Below are 20,904 nucleotides of genomic sequence, written 5' to 3'. Positions count from 1 at the left end.
CCCAACACTGGCATACTGTATATTATGAAGAGACCAGTGATTATTTTTCCAGGGGTACAGGTCAGCAGTGCTAGACAGATTACTTTGCAATGTACTTTCCCCATTTGCAGGTCATGCTGAGCACTGCTGAAGGAAACAAAGCCTACTTCCCTTTGATACAGGAAACCTCTTTCCAACCCCTTCATATTTCACCTTGCTTGGTCCATTCAATGTACTCCGCCTTTGTTCAGTGACAGCTTCTTAAGTCAGTGTGAGTAGTGACAGGGTTGGGTCCAAGTGCCTGCTTTGTCCAAGCATCACAATGCACCCAGACACATTTGTGGTTAAACAGGGTGCTTTAAAAAGCTGCTCCTCTTCAAAAGTGCAGTTCCCAAAGAGCTTAGCAAGACGTTTCCTCCTTTCATAGAGAATAGCTGCCCTATGCTTCAGAGGAAACCATGCTCCTCTGGGAAAGGCACCAAAGCTTGGGAATTCTCCACAATAACACTGCCTGAAGCTAGCTTTGTTGCCAGGACTCGGCTGCTTCCAGTGCAGGCCTAGATGCAGATCAAAGGCCGAACTTTTGAGCACTGCCTATGCTCAGGGGAGAATTAAACAGCAGGGGAGAAGTCTGAGCAGCTGCAGTGCTTGAAAAGCACCCCACCCCCCACAAGAGCTACTCCTCACCCTGCTTCCACCTTTCTGCCTTGTTCCTTTATAGAAAATGTGGGAAGCCCAAGTGAAGCTTTTTCTGATAGACTCCAGGCAGGTTTAAATACTTCTCCTTGCTAGCCAGAAATAGCATTGGCACCTTTAGAAACTAGAAAGGGGTCCAGCTGGATGGACTGAGGAAGCTGGCCCAAAGGCTTGTCAGATCCCTTCAGCTCTAGGCACTGCCCCACGATGCTCTCAGCAGTGTGAGAGCACAAAACACTTTCCTGGCAGCACAAAAAGGGGAAGGGGAGTGTGAGGGGTGGGGGTGGAAAAAGCCCAAACAAATCAAAATCAGTGCAGCACAAAATCAGCTAGAAAATGCCAGAAAGGATCAGACCCAGGACAAGATTTCAGGTGAAAACCTCTCACCTTGCTCAAGAACAAGATGCACTAGCTGTAGAGACCAGAGTGGCTGTGCAAGGAACACCACAGTAAATACCTCTGCAGACAGCATAACAAAGCCACTTGCTTGGTATAAACAGTGCACATTTAACACACTACATTCACACAAGCTCAGGAGACCACATGCCTAGGTGGTTCTAGCCACAGTGAGGATACATGGGGAGGAATCTCTGTCCCCGCTAAGAATCAACTGGAGCTTTCCCCTACTCAAGCAGTGTGGGCATGCGATGCTGTGCCTTCCCATTTGCATTATTTATATGCACTGCAGTTGACTCCGCTTTTACAGCCTGCCTCATCAGGACAGGCAAATGCCTTACAATTTCCATTCCAAGCAAGATCCCAACCTAAAACTGAAGGCCAGATTTTTAAAGGTATTTAAAAATACCATCTTCAATGGGAGCAAAGTATCGAAATACTTCTAAAAATCTGGTGATAAGCATACATGTAAGGGAATAACCCCCCCTTCACATGGGCTTTGCCCTCAAAGGACATGGAACAATTATGTCCTTCACAAGCCATTTATTAGTTGAGTGGGGGAAGGGGGAAGTGAGCAAGCTGGTGTCACTACCATACGCAGGCACTGGGCACAGCAGCGAGTCCAAACAACCCCGTGCCAAAACACTGGGTATTAAAATTAGCATAATTCTATCAGCCTGTTCCCCTGCACGCTCTCAAATCACAAGATTACTCACCCTGCTGGAGGTGGGGGAAAGATCCACCTTGGAAAAGTTCCTTTCCAAAATGGCTTTTCTGGCAGAAGGGCCAACATAGCAAATACACCTCCTTCCCCAAGACATGGGCATCATTCACAAAGCAAGCAAAACAAACAAACAAACAAACAAAAAATCCAAACAAAAAAACCAAACACCCAAGAAACAAAAGCCAGAGGGCAATAAGCAAGTACCGGCATAGGATTGCCAAGTAGCCAATACAGGTGCTGGGAAGAGCCTGGGACTCTTTATACCAGCTCTCAAAAGGCAGAGCCTCAATCTTCACAGACTCAGTAGCTCTAGAAGGCAGAATCTTAGCTCCAATCGTTTTCATGGAGGAAAAAAATAAAATCAAAATAAAGCGAAAAAAAGAGTAACAAAAACATTTCTACATGATTATGGGATGCTGCTCCCCAAAGGGGCCCCCAAGCTGAGCAGAAAGGGTTCTCCTTAATGACCTGAACCCCAGATCATTCTCATTATCTTGTAACTCTCCATACTAGCTGACAGCCACTTGTATCAGCAAACAAAACCTTCCTCCCTCCTCAACAGCCCTCTGGCTGGTGACCAGGTGCCAAACAGCCAGTGCTGCCTTCCCCAGCCAAAAAGACACCAGCTTCCTGCATGTTCTTTCATACGATGACATGAGAGAGTGAAAGCATCTTGCAGGAACATTTTGCTCCCTTCACTTTGTGTTTAATACATATGTTTCTTCTGGAAGGAAAAAGAAAAGTCTGTTCCCCCGACCCCAGAACTTCACATCCTTAAGGCGTCAAGAGTTTGCTAGTCAGGATCCATTAGACAGCTTGTTCGATGGGGTTCTACCCCCACCTCTCCCCTCTGAGCTGCCTTGTGGGATCAGCTCTAGGTTGAGTGCAAGGGGATGACAAATTTGCAGCCAAAGGGCGAGTGGTAGTTGATTCCCACTTCCTGAAAGACTTTCTGTGGGATGCCGATGTCACACAGGTACACCCGCCCTGCCCTTTCCCCCAGAGGCAGGGGCAAACCCAAGGCAAGAGACCACTTGGCATCGATGCCCTGCTCCATTTCACACATGGGAGGGTCTATACTGAGGACGGGTGCTCGGTTCTTGTTAGCCCAATCCACAGCTGCTTTGTACCATGGCTGATCTCTCAAAAAGGCATTTTCATGACAATCCAGGCAGTTTATCACCAAGTCAACAGGGGTATCGGGGAGATCTGAAAGGGAAAGAGACATCTCAATGCAAAGCAAGGATCAGAGTAGGAAAGACCTGAAAGCCATCTACTGAGTAAAGCCCAGATCCCTCCCTCCATTCCTGAAAATCCAAGAGTTCTTCCAACCCAGCTAGAGGCAGCCACCTAGAAACGGTCCACTGTAGTGCTCAGGATACATTGGTAGTTTGGCACAGGTGCTCCCACACCATCTGTCCTCAGAACTCAAGAGTCCAGGGATTGTGCATGGTCACCATACTGGTGAACAGTAGTTTGGGCCCATGGACAAAAGGGTAATTCAGGCTGTGGTTGAGAATCAGTTTGGATCCCAGGCTTCTGGAAGAGTATCCATTCACGGAAGCCATCTGAAGATGTCATCTACTAGAATAGCTCTATCAGCAACTTTTGATTACTCAGCGATACTGCAAATGACACCTGGTTCCAAGATAAAGAGCCCAGCTGAGTAAGGCACAGTCAGCAGAGCAGTGTCCTATAACTTATCCCCCTCCACATAAGGAGGACACTTCCGTAAGTGTTAGGCTTAAGCATTGATGGTTTTTAACACTGTCTTTATCTGACCAGCTCCCAGAGTTTATTGCAAAGACATTTCACAAAGAAGTCAACACTTTGGTAGAGTCACCCAACACATGCTTTCGTTCAGTTGGTCCATCACCATCATGTAGGTATCAAAGATACGTTTCTGTCCCTTAAAAGCTGTTACCCAAAGGGATCCATCCACTCAAAAAGCAAGACAGGCAGGAAGCATTTGCTAACAAGAGGATGAATCTGTGCAAAGCAGGTATTCTGAAGAGCATTCCCATAGTGGGAATCCATTTCCATGCACTCCTACCTTGTCTGGTGTAGCTGCCTGTTGCTTCATTTTATATTTGGAACATTAGCTCTTCAAGAGCAAGACTAACTCTTTAACATGGATGGGTAGAGCACCTGGCACAATGCAGTACTGTGAACTACCTTAATACAAAAGGCTCTATACAATTGCAGAAAAATGCAGTCCAGCCCCCCCACCAGACAAAGGTCGATTCCCTGAGACATTTATTACACTGTATCAGTTCATACTAGAGCAGTGGTTTTCAAAAACTGGGTCTGGAGAACCCTGGGATTCCAGGATAGGTCATCAGCAGGTTCATAAAGAGAATGGGAGTAATGGTACGATGAGGTGGTGCACTGCCACGGCCAGGTTTGGTGGCCTGGCTCTGTGTCCACTCACAGAATAGCGGTAGGGGTTTCATGGCAAAAAAAGAGAGGTAGAGTTAAAGGTTCTGTGACTTTAGGAAGGTTTGAAAGCCAGCGCAGTAGAACAAGAGATCTGCACTTAGCCAACCCTTGGGTTTAGTTCACCAAGTACATTTCAGCTACTTTTTGTTAGGTCAAGCACATTAACTTGATTATCAATTATTCAACAAGACAGACAATTCTCTGCAGAGAGATTTAGAGGTTCAACAGATTTACAGTGAATCTAGTAAGGGTCTATTTGTATTGGGGATATATGTATCCAGGCTGCTACATAAAAGGTCTTCTCTGTAGTATAGACCAAGGGTTGACAATTTATAGCCCACAGGCTAGATTGAGCCCAAAGGGAGATTTTATTTAGTTTGTCAGACTGTGATAGCAGCAGTGGAGGTAGCAGTAAAAATCATCAGCATCCGGCATGCAAGGGGTGTCCACCTTCAGACAGAGTTGCGTTAACTCAGCCCACCATTGCTCAAAAGGCTGCCAACCCCTGGTATAGACAGGCTCCAAAACAAAATCATCCACAGGAGTGTAGAGGGAGGAAATGCAAGTTGCTGACACTAGGTGGAGCCACTGGATTGAGGATAGAGCACAACATCAAACTAGGTTTTTGTATTCGTCAGATGGACATTAACTTACATGAACTATGAGGGCCACAAAGGTCTTTGGGGCCTGCACTCTTCACCTATATGCAAAGAATTAATTCCAACAGCAGCCTCAACTCACACCCGGCCTTCATAGGCTTGCACTGCTCACCTCTGACACTGGAAACTTGCTGGCCTTGTGTCTTGCTGAAGAGGTTCAGCTCATTGGTGATGGGTTCCAGCATCTTGACAAAGTTGGGCAGGAAAAGGATGATGTGAACATCATGGTTGGAAAGGTGTCGTCCACAGCTGATTCCCTGGGCCCCCTTCACGTGGGGACCGCACAGCAAAGCTACTGTGGGCCGCTGGTGAACATTTTTAGGATTCAGCCTGCAAGACAGTAGGGTAAATCATTAAAACCAAAGTGTCCCTGCAAGAGACTGAAAACAGCACCTAGAACTTCACGTGCCAGTGGAGTTTTACAGATTTCCAAGTATTCAAGCCTCTGGAAATGAGCAATCCAGAGTTCTGCCCACCCTGCAAAGCCAAACACACATCATCCTCAACTTGTTCATCCAGTGCATTTAGTGATGACCACTGCCCCATTTGTGGTCTCCACAGTGGAGCGTCCCAAGCCATGAACTGCAGGGGAAAGATCTTAGACCACCTAAGAGGACTTCAATCCCAGCTCATGGAAAATCTTCCATAGCATTAAGAAAATGAGGCATAGAAATGCACTGAGGGCTCATAATGTCTTCTTTGATCCATGGACTGCTGATGCCAAGTAAAGAGCAATCATCTTTTAAAACCCTAGACACAGGCTATATGTGCTACATGTTACCCTTATCTCACGCACCTGAAAAGGTAAACTGCCAACTCAAGAGTGGACACACAGGTGGTACTTGGGGAGAACGTGCTTAAGCTGTAACAGTACTCTGGGATCAGCACTGGTCTTTGTATAACACACAAAGGGAACCCATGCCTTGACAGCATGCTAGAGGAAGAAGTTAGAGACACTGTCACAGCCTCAGACTCAAGGAAGCCTAGAATAGAGAAGCCCAATGGACTGGAACCCAATACACCACAGCAGCTTGTCCCAGGAGGACTGAGGCCCAAGCACATCTCACTGCCTCATGCCTACAGGCATGCCTCAGGTTGCAGGAATCAGCTAGTGACAGCAAATCTCACTGATACCCAATAGATGTCAGGCAGAGAGGGATATAAACAAGAATGACATAAGGAAGTTTTCCCCATGGAGTAACCTGGACTACTGCCTAGTTTTTTATGGCCATGTGCAGGCTGCTGCATGAATCACAGGGGAAGGTTTGCACAGCTTTCTATGATACAGGATGAACATGGAGATGCAGCCACATCTGGCCACTTGGATTAGCAGGGACTTGCAAGAACAGGACAACAAAGTGAGATTTCTGTTGGGAAGTTGTGACATACATTAGTTCATTTGGCAAGTGAGCCATGGTCCAAAAGCTCTGTCCAGATTGCAAATGGGGAAGATTCACAGCCAGCTCTGAGGCAACCCGCTTACCTGTTGGGTCCTCCCAGTAGACTCAGTGCCATCTGGCTGGCACAGACCCCTGTCATCTCCAGCCTCCGCTCCAGCGTCAGCCCATGCTTCTCAGCAACTGAAAGCAGCTTTTTGTGCAATTCGTATGACACGCTTGGAACAACCAGCCCAGAGTCTACAATTCAATGGAGGAGGAGAGAAGAAGAAAATAACACAAATCAGTGATGCTTCCAGAGGGTCCATTAAGAACATGGAGCACATCTACATGAATAGTGATAGTGGTAGTGAAGATGTCAGTGGCCTCTGCAGAACAGCTGCGTAACCCTTAAGGGTGGATCAAGCAGCTGTGATCCCACTAAGTTCCAGCAACTTTCAAGAGGATGTCATCTGCATTTGAACTAAATAACCAAGTCTATTTTGCACGTGTTTTCCTTTGCCATAGAAACTACCTCTGCAAGAGGTATGAGCACAGCTGTTTTTCTGCAGCTGGTATGTTCCTCAGGAGCCCAGAGGAACAAAGCTGGGAAGCAAAGTGCAATCACTAACAAGAAAGGGAGTTCTTTGGCTATTACTGGGACCAATGGTCCAGAACCTGGGGCGGGAGAAAGAAAAAGAAAAAAAAAAATTACTGTCTGCAGCTTGCTCTTGGAAAATCAGCTGCAGAAACAACTTTCCCCTATGTGGACACTTGTCTTCACCAACCAACAAATCTCTGCCAAGGGAAGCAGCTAGTCTGAACAGAATGGCCTTTGTGAACTACACTGTGAGGAAGCCACCTTCCCCAGCAAATTTGCTCTAGCCACCTGTACCAAGCTGCCACTCCCACAAACACCAATATTTTTCCCCCTTCATTACCTACAAGGTTGAAGAGCAGCTGCACAGTTTCCAAGATCTACCCTGCAGTTTTGATACCATCCTGGAATTGCAAGGATGGAACAGCCAGTGGCTGTAAGTGGAAGACATGAGCAGAAAAGACAGCTTTGGATGTGACAGCAGCATGTTAAAGTCAGCAAGTTTCCTATGACCGGGCTTCAGAAGAATCCAAATAAAGTTCTCTTTCTTCAAACTACCTTATTCATTAATTAGTTTGAGAAGACCCTCTACAATCCCAAACTATTAAGTCTCTGCAGCAGCACATCACCTGCAGGAATAAAACAATGTTCTTACATCCCATGCTCATGTGCTACTGACCATCCCAAAGCACCAATTCCATCATCTCCAAAAGCCTCAAATAGTCTTCTCTACCTGTGGTTAATCCCAACTTGGCAGGATATGGTGGCTTTCTAGGCTGAAAATGTATTACCACTAAGCTCCAGAAGTCCTTAATCTACACTGTGGAACCAACGTGGCAGCAGTTCCATCAAGTTATTCACTCCACTTGTCATACCACACACCCGTATCCTCCATCTGCCTGTTTGGACTACAAACTCTTTGGGGCATGGACTGTCTGTTGATCATACAGTGCATGGCACAAATTGCTGGCCCTTTGTTGACCCCTGACAAAAATGTAGGGGTCAAAGATTTAATCTTTCCACTGCCTCTTTTCAGCTAAATGAGTCCTCCAATGGAGGGAATGCAAAAATCAAACTGTTTAGAGTCTCAAAAGATGAACATTGCTAGCAAACAGAAGAACAAACACAATACACAATAAATATAACTCAGACCATCCAAACATAAAGCAAAGTAGTCTTGAGACTTAGAATCACTACATCTTAAAACCCTCAAAACTCTTAAGAGGTGGGTCAGCCTGTTAAAGAGATCTTAGTCTTGAAATCTGGGTAAGAGGCAGAGTTATTACATCTGCAGTCCTCAGAGGGTACCAGAAGAAGTCATCTTAGAATAGACCTCCTCCTCCTCTTTCATCCCCCTCCTCAAACAGACTTATAATATGACTTAATCAGAGAGACCAATAGTCAGAAAGGCAATGCTCTTGTGACATTGTCATAATGCAGCTTCCCTTTTCTTACAAAAATATTTAGATAAAAAAAAAAAAAAGTGTTTGTTGGAATAATAATTTTTATTGATTGTGAAAATGCACACAGGCACCTGCATAAACTTGGGGAGGGGGTGCCATGGTGCCCATGGGCACCTTTGCCTTGCACACTTCTGTAACAAACAGGGTTAATAATTAAATATGCCATTCACGAAGCAGGCTTAGATTTTAGGAGAAACTTTAGACCTCAGCAAGCAGAAAACTGCAATTTGGAGTCTCTTTGAGGCACTTTTTTAGGTTTTTTAGCCATGTCATCACTAGTCTAAATACAGAGCAGTCAAGTAATGCAAAATAAATGGACCCTAAAACATCTATGTTTTATTAGAAGTTTTCATGTTCCAAGCAGCCACATTAGACAACTGTCAAGCAGAGATGGGGTGCTATGACAGCCAATACAACTTCTGGGCTTGGAATAATGCACCTCAATGAACTACTGGCAAGTCAGATTGATGGCCTCGGGGAATCATCCTATGGAGACTCGGTTTTTCTGGCTAGGGTTAACCCCTGCCAAGGGAAAGATTTCTTGGGATTTCTATCCACAACTTCTAAGAGGACTATCAATTCAAAACAACCCTCTCATTAGAAAGCCTGCCCACCTGGTTAGGAATTTTCAATTGCACTGAAAACCAAGGAACAGATGCTGTGACTGAGAAGTACCCAGAGAAAAAGAAAAACCTTATAACTTCTGCTACCAGTAATGGCCAACGACTGAAAGGCTGTTTCCTTTGTAGGGTAACAGCAGCTGAAAAACTGTACACTGCAGTAAGATCAAAGAGACAGGAAACATAAGACTATACTCTACCCCAGTGCAAAATTCAGAGGGAGAAGAGGCTGGCAGAAGGCAGCTACATGAAAGTTAGAAAGACAGCAAGACAGGCTAATTCCCAAATTGCCTGCAAATTATTTCTACCTCTTTAGCCAAAAAGTCCAAGCTTCTGTTTTAACTTCTCCTCCCAAAGGAATTCTTGAATAGCACCAAGCCCAGATATGGGCCTGGCCTGGACTCTAGAGCAGGTCTACAGGTCTTTCATCCAACTACTAGCACAGCTCAATTCTGTTCAGCTTGTGATCTTTGATGACCACAGCTCCAGAGGTCCAACTACAGGGAGGAATAGTTCTTGACTCATGTCTGTTTTGATAATTTAAAATTCACTGCTTGGAACTGAATGAGCAGTGTCTGGAGGCACTCGGGAACAATCAGCAGCTTCCGAGTGAGCGAAGGCTTGGGTTGTTATTGCCAAACAGGCTGTTAGCTCTTACGGTGTGGTCTCCTGGCAGGTAAAACACACAGGAAGCGGGAGAGACAGCTTACATAAATGACGTGATTCAAAAGAAGACTGATCCCTCCTTACCGCACGTGCGTTACAATCCCAGGCAGGGGCCCTGCCTCAAGGACACCATAGAGTCAGGTATGTTCGGTGATGTCATATTTCTGAGTCAGGATTGATCAGGACTATTGCATTCTCACATTAGCGGCACATGTTTGACATGCAAATTCAGAACGAACCTCCATTCAGCACTTGGTGGATATACACTACTACAGCCAGTACTCAAGTAGGGAGAAGGCCAACCCATGGTTTGAACCACCCGAGCTAACAAAAAAATCTCTCTGCTTACTTGTGCCTACATTTAAGGGTCAATTCTACTGCAGTGATGTCAATAGAGACTAGGCATTACTCAAATGGGTGATAATGCCTTACCTTGACTCTACAGAAGATCAGCAGGAACTAAGAGGTGCCTTAAAATGTTTCTTAAATGCTCTAACGCACCCTGCTCCCAACACCTAATCACAGAGACCAAGACTTGTGGACTTGGTCAGGAGGAGTGGAAAAACAATGGTGATAATGGGGCAGGTGTACAAGTCAATATGGGCTGCTCAATTCAGATAAAATGGTTTGAACTAAGCCAATTGGAAGTTTATAGAGCTAGGAAGAAGGTATTTCCCATCCCTTCTCCTCCTGGACCCGGCTGGCTGACTCAGGGTGCTTGCCTGTGGCTCTAACCCCAGGCCTTCTCCACAGTGGTTTTCCTTGGTAGACTCCTGGACAAATGGTGACTGGAGAGGATTTAGGGGTTCTAGAGGACAAACAACTCAGTGTGATGCCCTGGTTTAAAAAGGTCTGTGTATTCCTCAGATGTATACCTGGCGGTTAAGGAGAAGGCAATTCTACCCCAAAAAACTGCATTGGTAAGATCATTGCTAGAGTCTTGCATGTTGTTCCGACAGCCACATTTTAAAGATGATAATGAAGAAACACAATGGTGCAAAGAAGAGCCACACAAAGAGTTTGAAGGATGGGGGAAAAAAGAAAGTGCTTGCTGCACCACTGAATACACAGTTTACCACTGTGTTTCTCAACCTGAGTGCTGCAAGATCCCTTTAAGGACACCTCACGTCAGCACCGTTAGACAAGCAAACACCTACACAATTCACAAGATAAACCCAGAGATTTCAAACAGGAATCTAGCGTGTCAAAAACAGTCTGACTGGTTATATTTTTCTAAAGTCCATTGCAACTGAAGAACTGCTCTAGTGTTTTTCCATAGCCAAACAAGTGAAGACTAAGAACTGGCATTTTCCAAGGGGTGCCCTGAATCTAATGAAATTGAAAACTACTGGCTTAAGTGAGAATTAGAAGGACACTTGCCCATGGCATACAACTACCTTCTACAGGGAGAAACAACAGGTGCTGAATGAAGGTCTCTTTAGCAATAAAATTGTAACAGGAACAAAAACCCGACAAACTGAAAAACTTTCTTCTTTCAGTTGTGTGAGTGTTTCACATTAATTATCTGCATCGTCATATTGTCAAGAAAGCCCAGTCTTGGACCACTGTAAACAACTTATATAGGAAGTGAGGGATTCTTTATCTTGATGCATTCAAGACAAGACTGGGCATTGTTTTTCAGAAAGATGTGCCTTAAAAAAAATGCAAGTCATTACTGAGCTCACTTCTAGGGTATTTCTGTAGCACAGTGTGGGCCAAACTTTTTGGCAGGTGTCAAAACTTACCCCAGCTTCCTTCTCAAGTACCACTCTGATCCTATTACCTGCCCAGCCTGCTCTGCTTTCTGCTGCCTACCCCCATCCAATCTCCCACATGTCAAAAACAGATGCTGCCTATGTGACTTGTGGCACAGACTGGCCACCCCTGCTGTAGCACAAACTAGAGACAGGATCAAATTCACAGTTTTTCAAGCTGGGATGCATGTACCTCTCAGGGTATGCAGCAAACTTCTATGGAGATAAGAATGGAAAGAGAGAAAAAAGGAAAGGAGAAACACAATTAGAAGAAAAAACCCCCAATATAATTCAACCTCTTCCACAACCTAAGAGAGTATAGTGGTATGGCTATAGTGACACAAAATACTGCCTTTATACTACTACTTACCCCAGTGATCCCATGTTGAATAATAAAGTTTAAGGAGGCATCACAGAAGTTGAGAGAGCCACTGGACTGGATGATTTTGGGGTTGGGGTCCTTTCTAGCCCTAATCTATGAACTGGACCCTTTACTGATGGAGACGTGGAACAGCTGAGCACAAACACTTGACCTTGCATGTTAACAGCTTATTAAAACTACCTTTCCTAATCATGCTTTTATTACATGCTTTACATATGCGAGCATGTGCATTATCGGCCATAATTTAAAACAGCTGATAGCAGCAGCTTGAAAGAGCTGAATGTTGAGAGTCGTAAGTCACTAACAATCCTAAACCAGTCACACTAGTCACGCACCTGTCTCTGTTCACACACCCTTTGCCTCTTAAGTCACGCAAGGTTCAGCTCTAGCTCATTCCCATTCATAGCTTTGCTCATTCATCAGATCTTGTTTTTCTAGCCTGAGGTAGGATTCAGAGTGGCTTATGAGCAGGGTCTCTCAACAATGCTACACACATACCCCACCCCTACCTCCCCTAACATGGGGCTTAGGACTCCTTTCTTTAATGCAGATCTTTTCAAGTAGGACCAACAGGCAATTGCTGTTTATATTTTAGAGTCTGCATGAATTGAATGCCTTTAACTCCACCTCTGCATTTCACACTACCTGTACTCTAGTATAATGCAACCCTGGTTGAGAAGAAAACATCCAACACCCACCCCCCTCCAGGTCCTGAGATTTAACACATGCCTGTTGCCATTTGTCTGGCATTGGAAACTCCGATTACCTAACAGGTTTATGGGATGGGGGCTGACAAAGATAAGGGAAACTATTACCCTGCATCTTAGCATGCAAGCAGCAAGCCTCAGACCGGCTTTATGCTTTGTCCTAATTGCTCTCTCACTGGAGCGTGGTCAAGTGCCAAGAAAACTTCCCTTCTTAGCACTCACGCAAGGTCCAACCAGTCAGACTGGCTTATCAAAAAAAAAAAAAAAAGTGGAGGGAGTTAAATAAACTCAAAGCAATCAGGGAGGTAGCGTGTAAACCTGCAAAACAATAACAAGGCTGCAACAAACCTGAACTCCAGCCAAGCTTGATGTTTGGGTTGGACAGGGGAAGCATTATTGTTCAATAATCAAAGCAATGAAGTCAGCTTAGGTCTTAATATTGATATCAGTTTTACAGCTGCCCATGAAAAAAAGGCAGATGCATTGAACAATTTCATGACACGCACAGTGCTGCTTCAATCTGACTGCCGAAGGAGGCTACAGTTCCTTTCTAAAGTACACTATGTCCTGGGCACAAGAGCTATGAACAAGTTACCCATTCAAATCAGTGCCTACATCACAAAGCATGCGCAGAGGTATACACACAGTCAAAGGACTAGCCAACAGGCCAAGATGGCTACCTAGGACTTGCTGCAGGAGAGGAGGGTGGAAAGTTTCAATAACCACACCTACTACTATCTCACCAGGCTACTGCCCATGTCACATCACCAGGATCTGGTGCTGACAAAGGTGGAGATACATATGGTTTCTGTTAGGATGTTGATAAGGGTGGAGATACATATGGCTTCTGTTAGGATGCTCAAGTTAAGTCACAGAGAAGCAGGGCTAGAATGGACTTTAAAGAGGTCAACTAGTCCAACCCCTTGCCTTATGCAGCACAATCTGCTCAAACTATCCCAAACACGTTTGTCTAACTGGCACCAAAAAAAAAAAATGGTGACAGGTTCTACCACCTCTAGAGCAGCGGTTCTTAACCTTTTTTTAGGCTCAAAGCTCCTGTCCATGGGGATCAATGAGAGCCACTTCCACGTAGTGATCCCTGGTAATGTCTCCAATGGCCAAGTGCTCCCGAACTGCCAAAAATGCCAAAGCACCCAAAAACGCCAAAGCACCAAAATGCTTCATGCACTTGAGGTAGAGCATCCTGAAAACGCAGCTGCCTGTGGCATAAAGAACCACAGCCAGAAGCCACAGAGTGCACAGCAATGGAAGAATTGGTCAAGGACCCTGGGCAAGTAAAGATGCTATCATATCTGTACCAACCAGCTAGGAGAAATTTGGTTTAAGTCACACATAACAGCCTACCTGCACTGTGTGCAGGCTGCCCTTGATCTCTTCTGCAGCACACGCCAACTTCCTTCCCTCTCCTGCTTCCCAACTATTGTTCATGTTCTCTTCACTTTCCCTGACCTGGCACAGGACTTGCTGCCTTTGAGTGGTTCTCTTTTCACTGCATCAGGATATCCATGCACCACTAGGAATTTGCAGCAACACAACACGTGTGTATCTGCTTCACTCAGAGCAGACTCAGTTACAACAGGAATCTGCAACATTTTCTGCGGGTGATAAGAATTAAGCCCACCATTAGCTGGTTTTCATTTGAAAAGATAGGGCAATTTCTCTGGTCAGCTGCTGCTAATAGTATGTGGGAATAGCAGAATGGCACTACCCCTGAACTGTTCCTTACAGACATGTCCTTTGCTGCCTGTAGAAGCTGGGGTGAATGCCAATGGCTGTGATCACGATCACATGCAGCACAGAGCAGCAACTCCTTCAGAGGAACACACTATACTCCCTGACTGGCAGCAGCCGCTCTGAACCTCCATGCTTCCAGTTTCCTTGTACATAAAAGGACTTAATTCAATGTCTTAGACCACAGCAATGCTTTACTCATAAGAGGCCTGTAAAGTATTCAAATACATCCAAATATATCCAAATATACCAAGTACATTCCTGTAAAGTATTCAGGCAAACAAGGTTCTTTGGGTAAATGCAATCTCTTTTATCACACCAATTAAATAGTTGGAAAAAATTGTTCTTTGCAAGCTTTCAGGTACAAACACCCTTCTTCAGACAAAGGGGGAAGTCTCTGCCCAAAGAGAGTGATCATCTCTTCAGAAGAAGGGTGTTTGTATCCAAAAGCTTGCAAAAAATACTTTTCCAACTATTTAGTTGGTCTAATAAAAGATATCGCATTTACCCAAAGGACCTTGTCTACCTATGTCCTTAGACCAACACAGCTACAACCAACACCCATGTACAGTATTTAGAAATTCTCATCTCAATAGGTATAATAAGGGGTTAAAAGGAGACTCCCTTATGTCTTAGGAAAAGGTGGGCTCTTCAAAGGCAGGGTTGGGGTCCCTTTAGAGGGGGAAACAAACAAAAAAGCCTCTCCTCTTAAAAAAAGAAGGGTGCATTAACCTGGATGTATTTTTCATCTAAACAGTGTTTTCAGCCACTCCAGGTCACTCAGTGTGGCATTACTTTAATATTAATTTCAAGTTTCATCCAAGTTTTATTAGCCAAGTACTGGCTTGGCCTGGCTCTATATAAAATGCAAGCTTGTGCTCTTTGAATTCATAAGAAGCTGCAGCAGTATGAGAAGCCAATCTGTTTTCAAATCTGTGTGCTAGAATAGTCTGTAAATAAACTCCAACGGTAATTTTCTCACCCACCGCAAGTTCAGTGACCATTTCCTACACAACTGCAACTTCAATCCTTGACTTTAAAGCACTATTATCATGATTTGGAATACACATATTCATCATACTAGCACTCATTTAAAAAATAAAGTTCAAGAGAAAACAGTTGCTAGACTGGTACTTAGAGAGTCTGACACACTCAAGGCTGAACTGAGAAAGAGCTGGACAAGCCAGTCTGCCTGCATCACTTGCAACAGCTTGGTTCCCTTGATTGTCTCTGTAGACTTGGGAACAAATATTTTCATGGAAGATGCCCAGTTTAGGAATGGGGACGGCCCCCCGACACCATGCAATTCAATTCTCTGACTGGGTGGCAGTGGCGGAAAGCAGGAGAAATGGTTCACCCACTGCTCTAGAAGTAGGACAGCCAGGCCTTTGGGGAGCCATATTTTTGTCAACTTGCTTTTTTTCTTTTCAATTATCGCCTAAGAGGAAACAAGAGGCGGCAACAGAAGTCAGCCTGGAGTGAGGGCTAATTACATATTTAAAAGATAATTCACAGGCAGAGCCCCAGGGATGGAGTTAAGTCAGTCATGATCAACAAAGTGATAAGTGCTCTATTGGCTTCACTGTTTGCTTTTTTCTCTGGAATACATCCCAGTCTTCCAGGCTTTCTGCCTTTTGTGCTTCAGTGATCCTGCTACACTTCCAGAAAGCTTACCAGATATTTCATACAATGTCATCTCTATAATCCTTGATCCCCAAAGAACAGGTGTGTATAATAAATCTCAGTGTAGCTGCCCGACATTCCAAAAGTAAAGGCAAAACCCTATGATTTCATACCAATAAAGTCTCCTTGAATCAAAACTGACACCTAAATAAGGGGTCTTCTGGCAGTGCTTATTATCTCCTCTACAAAACTGACCTTCTCTTCCAAAGATAGGGAAATCAGGAATTTTAACCTCTGCTCTAAACTCACACCAATATAAGCATTTTGAGATCTCACTTCCAACAGTTTATAGAATGTACAAAAAGGCAAAAAGTCATTGCAATGTTTTAAATGTCACAAAAATAGCTTTTTATCAAAGACTATAGAGATGACTGCTTAGGAGGCAGATAACTTTTAAAGTGGTAGCACCACTACTGAACCCTGGTTATTCCCTAGACCATTTATTACATCAGAGTAGGAAGCTGGAACTCCAGGGATTAAATACCCCAAAGCTCTTCCTCTTCCAGGATGGTGAAAACTGGAACACTGTCAATGAATGGTGCAACACTTGCTCCACTCAGCCAGAGTAGCTATTGTATCAGTGCCAATCACTCACAAAACAGTCATTTTCCATGACAGGCCAAATAAGATAAATTAAAAGGTGGCTAAGGAATATCCATTTCCTCTATAGCTTCAGACAGAAATCTGCTGATGGATGCAGGCAGAAAGAAAGAAGACAGAAGCTGCCAGGGAAAGACAAACCTTTATAGTAGATATCCTAGAAATAATGGATTTCAGTATCACTGGGCATTTTACATGTGCTCCAGGGATGTGGTGCCAGGCGCTTTAATTAGCATGTCATGTGTATCAGCATCCCCGCACTGAAAAATGGCAATGGGGCACTTTGAACTGAAGCTCAAATGTGTTTTAGTTCAAAGACCCCTGCCACCATTTTCTCAGCACGGGGACACCAATACATCCCATCGATGTGGAAGGCTGCAGCAGCACATCAACTGCCGTGCTCCAGCAGACTCAATTAATCGAGACTGCTCCAACGTGCTAGATTTCCAGCAAGTTGGAGCAGACTCCCTGCACGCCTACAGGAGCCCACTGATGCTTTCAGGGACTTGCCATATCAAAATCTGTCTTTTATGCCCACAGCTGCTGTTCCCTTCCCCACTGGCTGAGGTAGTCTACCCACAAAGCCTGGAAGAATGCTGAGCAGAAAAGAATCAAAACCGTTTCAATGGATAAGCAGTTGGTACTCGGACAACTGTATGTGCCAAGAATAAGAAGCCCAAGACCCTAAACACACTTCCACAAGCTCCAATACACACTGACCTGTTTAATTCAGAGCTAGTCTTATGCTAATGCTCACCAGAATTGAAATGGCTGAACACATGCAACCATTTACAGAGCATTCACCATACAGCTATTAGGAAACTTCCTCAAGTAACTGAAACGAGATGAACTTCTCTGGGGAAAGACTGATACATACAGCAGTGGGATTTTTTTATTACTACTCAGGCGACTGCACATCTGCCCTAGTAACGACAAACAGCAGGAAATCATGATCCAGTCTCTTTCTTTTAATTAATATGAAGGGATAGGTTTCACTGTAAGTATACTCAGAAGTCCATATGGAAGATTAATGGGATTACATTAAGTATACTGGGCCAGGAATGCTGCAAAATTATCTACCACTTAAGATTTCTATTTTAGGCCTCAAAACAATTTGCAACTATAAAGACAAGAATCCTTCCTCTAGACTCCTTTCCTCCCCTCACCCCAAACACTTCAGCCACAAGAAGAAATAGTGACTACTACACCTATACTGAAATGCTGATTTCATGATGGACCCCAAACTGTTAGGTGGTAGGAGAAGACCAAGTGGAGAACACTTAACTTCTTTTTCTGTATTCTGGCTTGGTCCATTTTTACTTCATACTCACCTGTCATTCATTTACAACAGTATATCAAACATATGGGCAGCAGAATTGATTGACCCACAGAATCACTGCATCTGGTCCACTAATGGGCTACCTGAAGTGCAGCAGAGTAGAATTTGGGGCCTTTGGACTCCAGTGGACATGACCATCAGTAGCAGCACCCTCAGCTGCACACCATTACGTAAATGTGGCCCCATGCAGCTGCACATCTCCAGCTCTGCATCACTGCAAACCCCTGGCTTCTCACCAATGCAAGCCCCCTGGCTTTGCATTACCCAAACAGCTCCATGCAGCCACTTGGCCCCAGGCCCACAAATCAAGCCCAGGAGAAGGCCCTAATGTCCAGATCTGGTTCAGGGCCTGGAGCGAAAGTTTGATACCCCTGGCTTACAAAAATCCTTTTAGGAGGTACAATTCTAAAGGAAGGTAAAGGGCACTCTTCTCTGGTGAATTAACACCCATCATGGGAATGAAACTCATTTTGACCCATCTTCAAATTAATGGAGGAAAGAAAGAAACTGCAAACATTACGAAAAACAAGTCTTCTCTGATATTGACTATATTTAAGAGCAACTACATATCTACTTGCATCAGCAGCAACTTTTAGACTTTTAGTTTGGGCGATTAAATCACAGAATCCAGTTTCAATTAAACTGGCTTGGAAAAAAAGAGAATCCTGAAATGTTAAACACACTTCCAGGTTCATTCATTAGGAGGTGAAGACAACTCTCTCCTTCCTTTTCTTCCAGTTTCCTACTGTAGGACAAAACGCATGCATCAACAATAGATTTAGAAAACTTTCTGGTACTCAAATGCAAGACCCCCAATCCAACACTTATTGCATGATTCATATATACCCATTCCCAAATTTTGATTAACTACCTGTAAATAGAATACCTGTTCTTGATGCCATTACAAATAAATAGTCAGAGAGGAAGGGAGAGACACCAAGATGGCCATTACAACCTTGAAATACAAGCTAGGTGAAAGTACCATAATGTGGATACATAACTGGTTGGTTGGATCATCATGCTCAAAGAGAGGTCAACAATAGCTCAGTGTCTACTTGGGAAGAAGTATCCAGTAGAGTTCCCCAAGGGTCTGTCCTGGGTCCAGCATTGTTCAACACCTTCATTAATGATTTTGATTATGGAACTAAGTGCATGCTTAGCAAACTTGCAGATTACAAGTTTAGTGGCATTTCAAACACTCTGCTGAGCAGCTCTAGGATCTAGAATGACTGAATAGATTTGGGGGGGGGGGGGAGGAGGAAGAGGAAAGTGGTCAGCAATTAATCAGGTGAGATTCAACAAGGACACATGCAAAGCCCTGCACTTGGGATAGAATAATTGCATGAACAAATACAGACTATAGAATGACTGGCTGAGCTGCAGTGCAGTAGAAAAGGACCTCGGAGTTACTGTAGACCACAGACTGAATGAGCCAAGTGTGCTCTGGTTAAAAAAAAAAAACAAAAACACAACAGTATATTGTTGGCTTAACAGAAGTGTCACTTGCAAAATAAAAGAAACGATTCTCCTGTTCTGTGCAATACTGATGATGTCCTACCTGGAGTACTGTGTCCAGTTCCAAGCCCCATAATTCACAAAAGGATGTGGACAGATGGGAAAAGAGTCCAGCACAAAGTGATAAAAGTGATTATGGGCCTGGGAGATGAGACTTGAAGAAAGGCGAGAAGAACTAAAGGTTATTTAGTTTGGAGAAAAGAAGGTTGAGGCGAGGGGCAGAAGGAATGATGTGGAATTTGACAGGTCTTCAAAAACATGAAGGTTGATTACAGAGATGGAGGAGTTAGGCTTTTCTCTTTGGCCAAAGGGGACAGAACTAGAAGCAATGGGCTCAAGCTGCATCAGAGGAAATTTAAGGTAGGAGATAAGGAAGAACTTTCTGGTTATGAGGGTGGTTTAGTATTGGAACAGGCTACCTAGAGAAGTTGTAGAATTTAGACATTTGGCTGAGATGGTTTAGTGAGGAATGCTGGTGCCTTGAACAGGGGACTGGACTGGACGAGTTTGTGAGGTCCCTTCCAGCTCTACTTTCCTATGATCCTATATCGCATTGTAAACCAATAGGAAAAAAAAAGTTTATACTAATTTGATCTCTTAAATGCAGATAATCCAAAAGAGATTTAAAAAAAAAAAAAAAAAGCAGGGAAGAAGTTATCAAGGTAGCTCCGACTACTGCATTTTGTTCTGGGTCCCAAATTACCAAGAAAAATATCACAGAAGAACAAAATGATAAGGAAGTTGGAAGAAATTACACCCCCAAAAATTAGCTACCACTACAACAGTAAAGAGGAGCTCTGGATGGACATGGAATGTCCCATGGGAGTGCGGGGGGCCCTCAATGTGCTCAGCAGCAAACCCAAAAGTCAACTGGAAGTACTTCCAGTCCACTTTCGGGTCTGCCAGGGAGTGTGTTGGGGGGCCCCCCTGGCTTGGAGACTGGCCACAGGGGAACCCTGGGTACCCTCCCAGACGCAGAAGGCACCAGTCACCAAGCTGGGGGGTACAGGGGGGCCCCCCAGCACACTTCCTGGCAGACCTGAAAGTGCTACTGGTCTGCTGCCAAGCGCACTAGGGACCCCCTGCACTTCTGTGCAACACTCCATGTGCCCCAGCATCGCAGCATTCAAGAGCCCCTGCTACTTAGAGGTATGTAGAAAAAAATTACAGCTGTGTCTGTGTCGATTCAGAGGGCTCCAATTTGATTTGGAGAGATTAAAGAGGCCTCTGATTCGATTTGGAGATTCAGCTACTGAATTGAATCAGGGCCTGAAGCTTCACACAGCCCTAGTAATAGCTAGGAGCAACGGGTTGAAGTTATTGGAAAATTAAGGTTGTGTATCAGGGAAGTCTCTCCCAACAGTAAGACTAATTAGCCTGTATAATTGGTACCCAAAGGAGGTGGCAAAAATAACTTTGTTTATGATACAGTATTTAAAACCATCTACACAAAATGCTACTAAGTGTGCAATAGGAAATAATGCTACATTTACTTCCAGAAGAGGTGCTTTCTTCATTAAGATCTGAGAAATGCTGCCTCACTGTAGTTAAACAGC

The 20,904-nt window shown here is 44.3% G+C and overlaps 1 protein-coding gene across 1 annotated transcript in view; it reads right to left on the bottom strand.

Moving 5' to 3' along the window:
* Window positions 1-2,050: 2,050 nt before the first annotated feature.
* EDC3 (enhancer of mRNA decapping 3) overlaps window positions 2,051-20,904 on the bottom strand; it is a 35,044-nt gene continuing 16,190 nt past the window's right edge. Inside the window, exons 5-7 of the mRNA XM_019533310.1 lie at window positions 6,377-6,530; window positions 5,006-5,223; window positions 2,051-3,004 (exon numbers count right to left, since the gene is read on the bottom strand). Of these exons, the coding sequence (XP_019388855.1) occupies window positions 2,670-3,004; window positions 5,006-5,223; window positions 6,377-6,530 (707 nt within the window). The 3' untranslated portion in view covers window positions 2,051-2,669. The remainder of the gene's footprint in view (window positions 3,005-5,005; window positions 5,224-6,376; window positions 6,531-20,904) is intronic.

Source organism: Crocodylus porosus, unplaced genomic scaffold, assembly GCF_001723895.1.
Source record: "Crocodylus porosus isolate Cpor-Errol unplaced genomic scaffold, CroPor_comp1, whole genome shotgun sequence".
Taxonomy (NCBI): Eukaryota; Metazoa; Chordata; order Crocodylia; family Crocodylidae; genus Crocodylus; species Crocodylus porosus.
The sequence above is the reverse complement of the archived record's forward strand: the minus strand, read 5'-3'. Positions and strand labels throughout refer to the sequence as shown.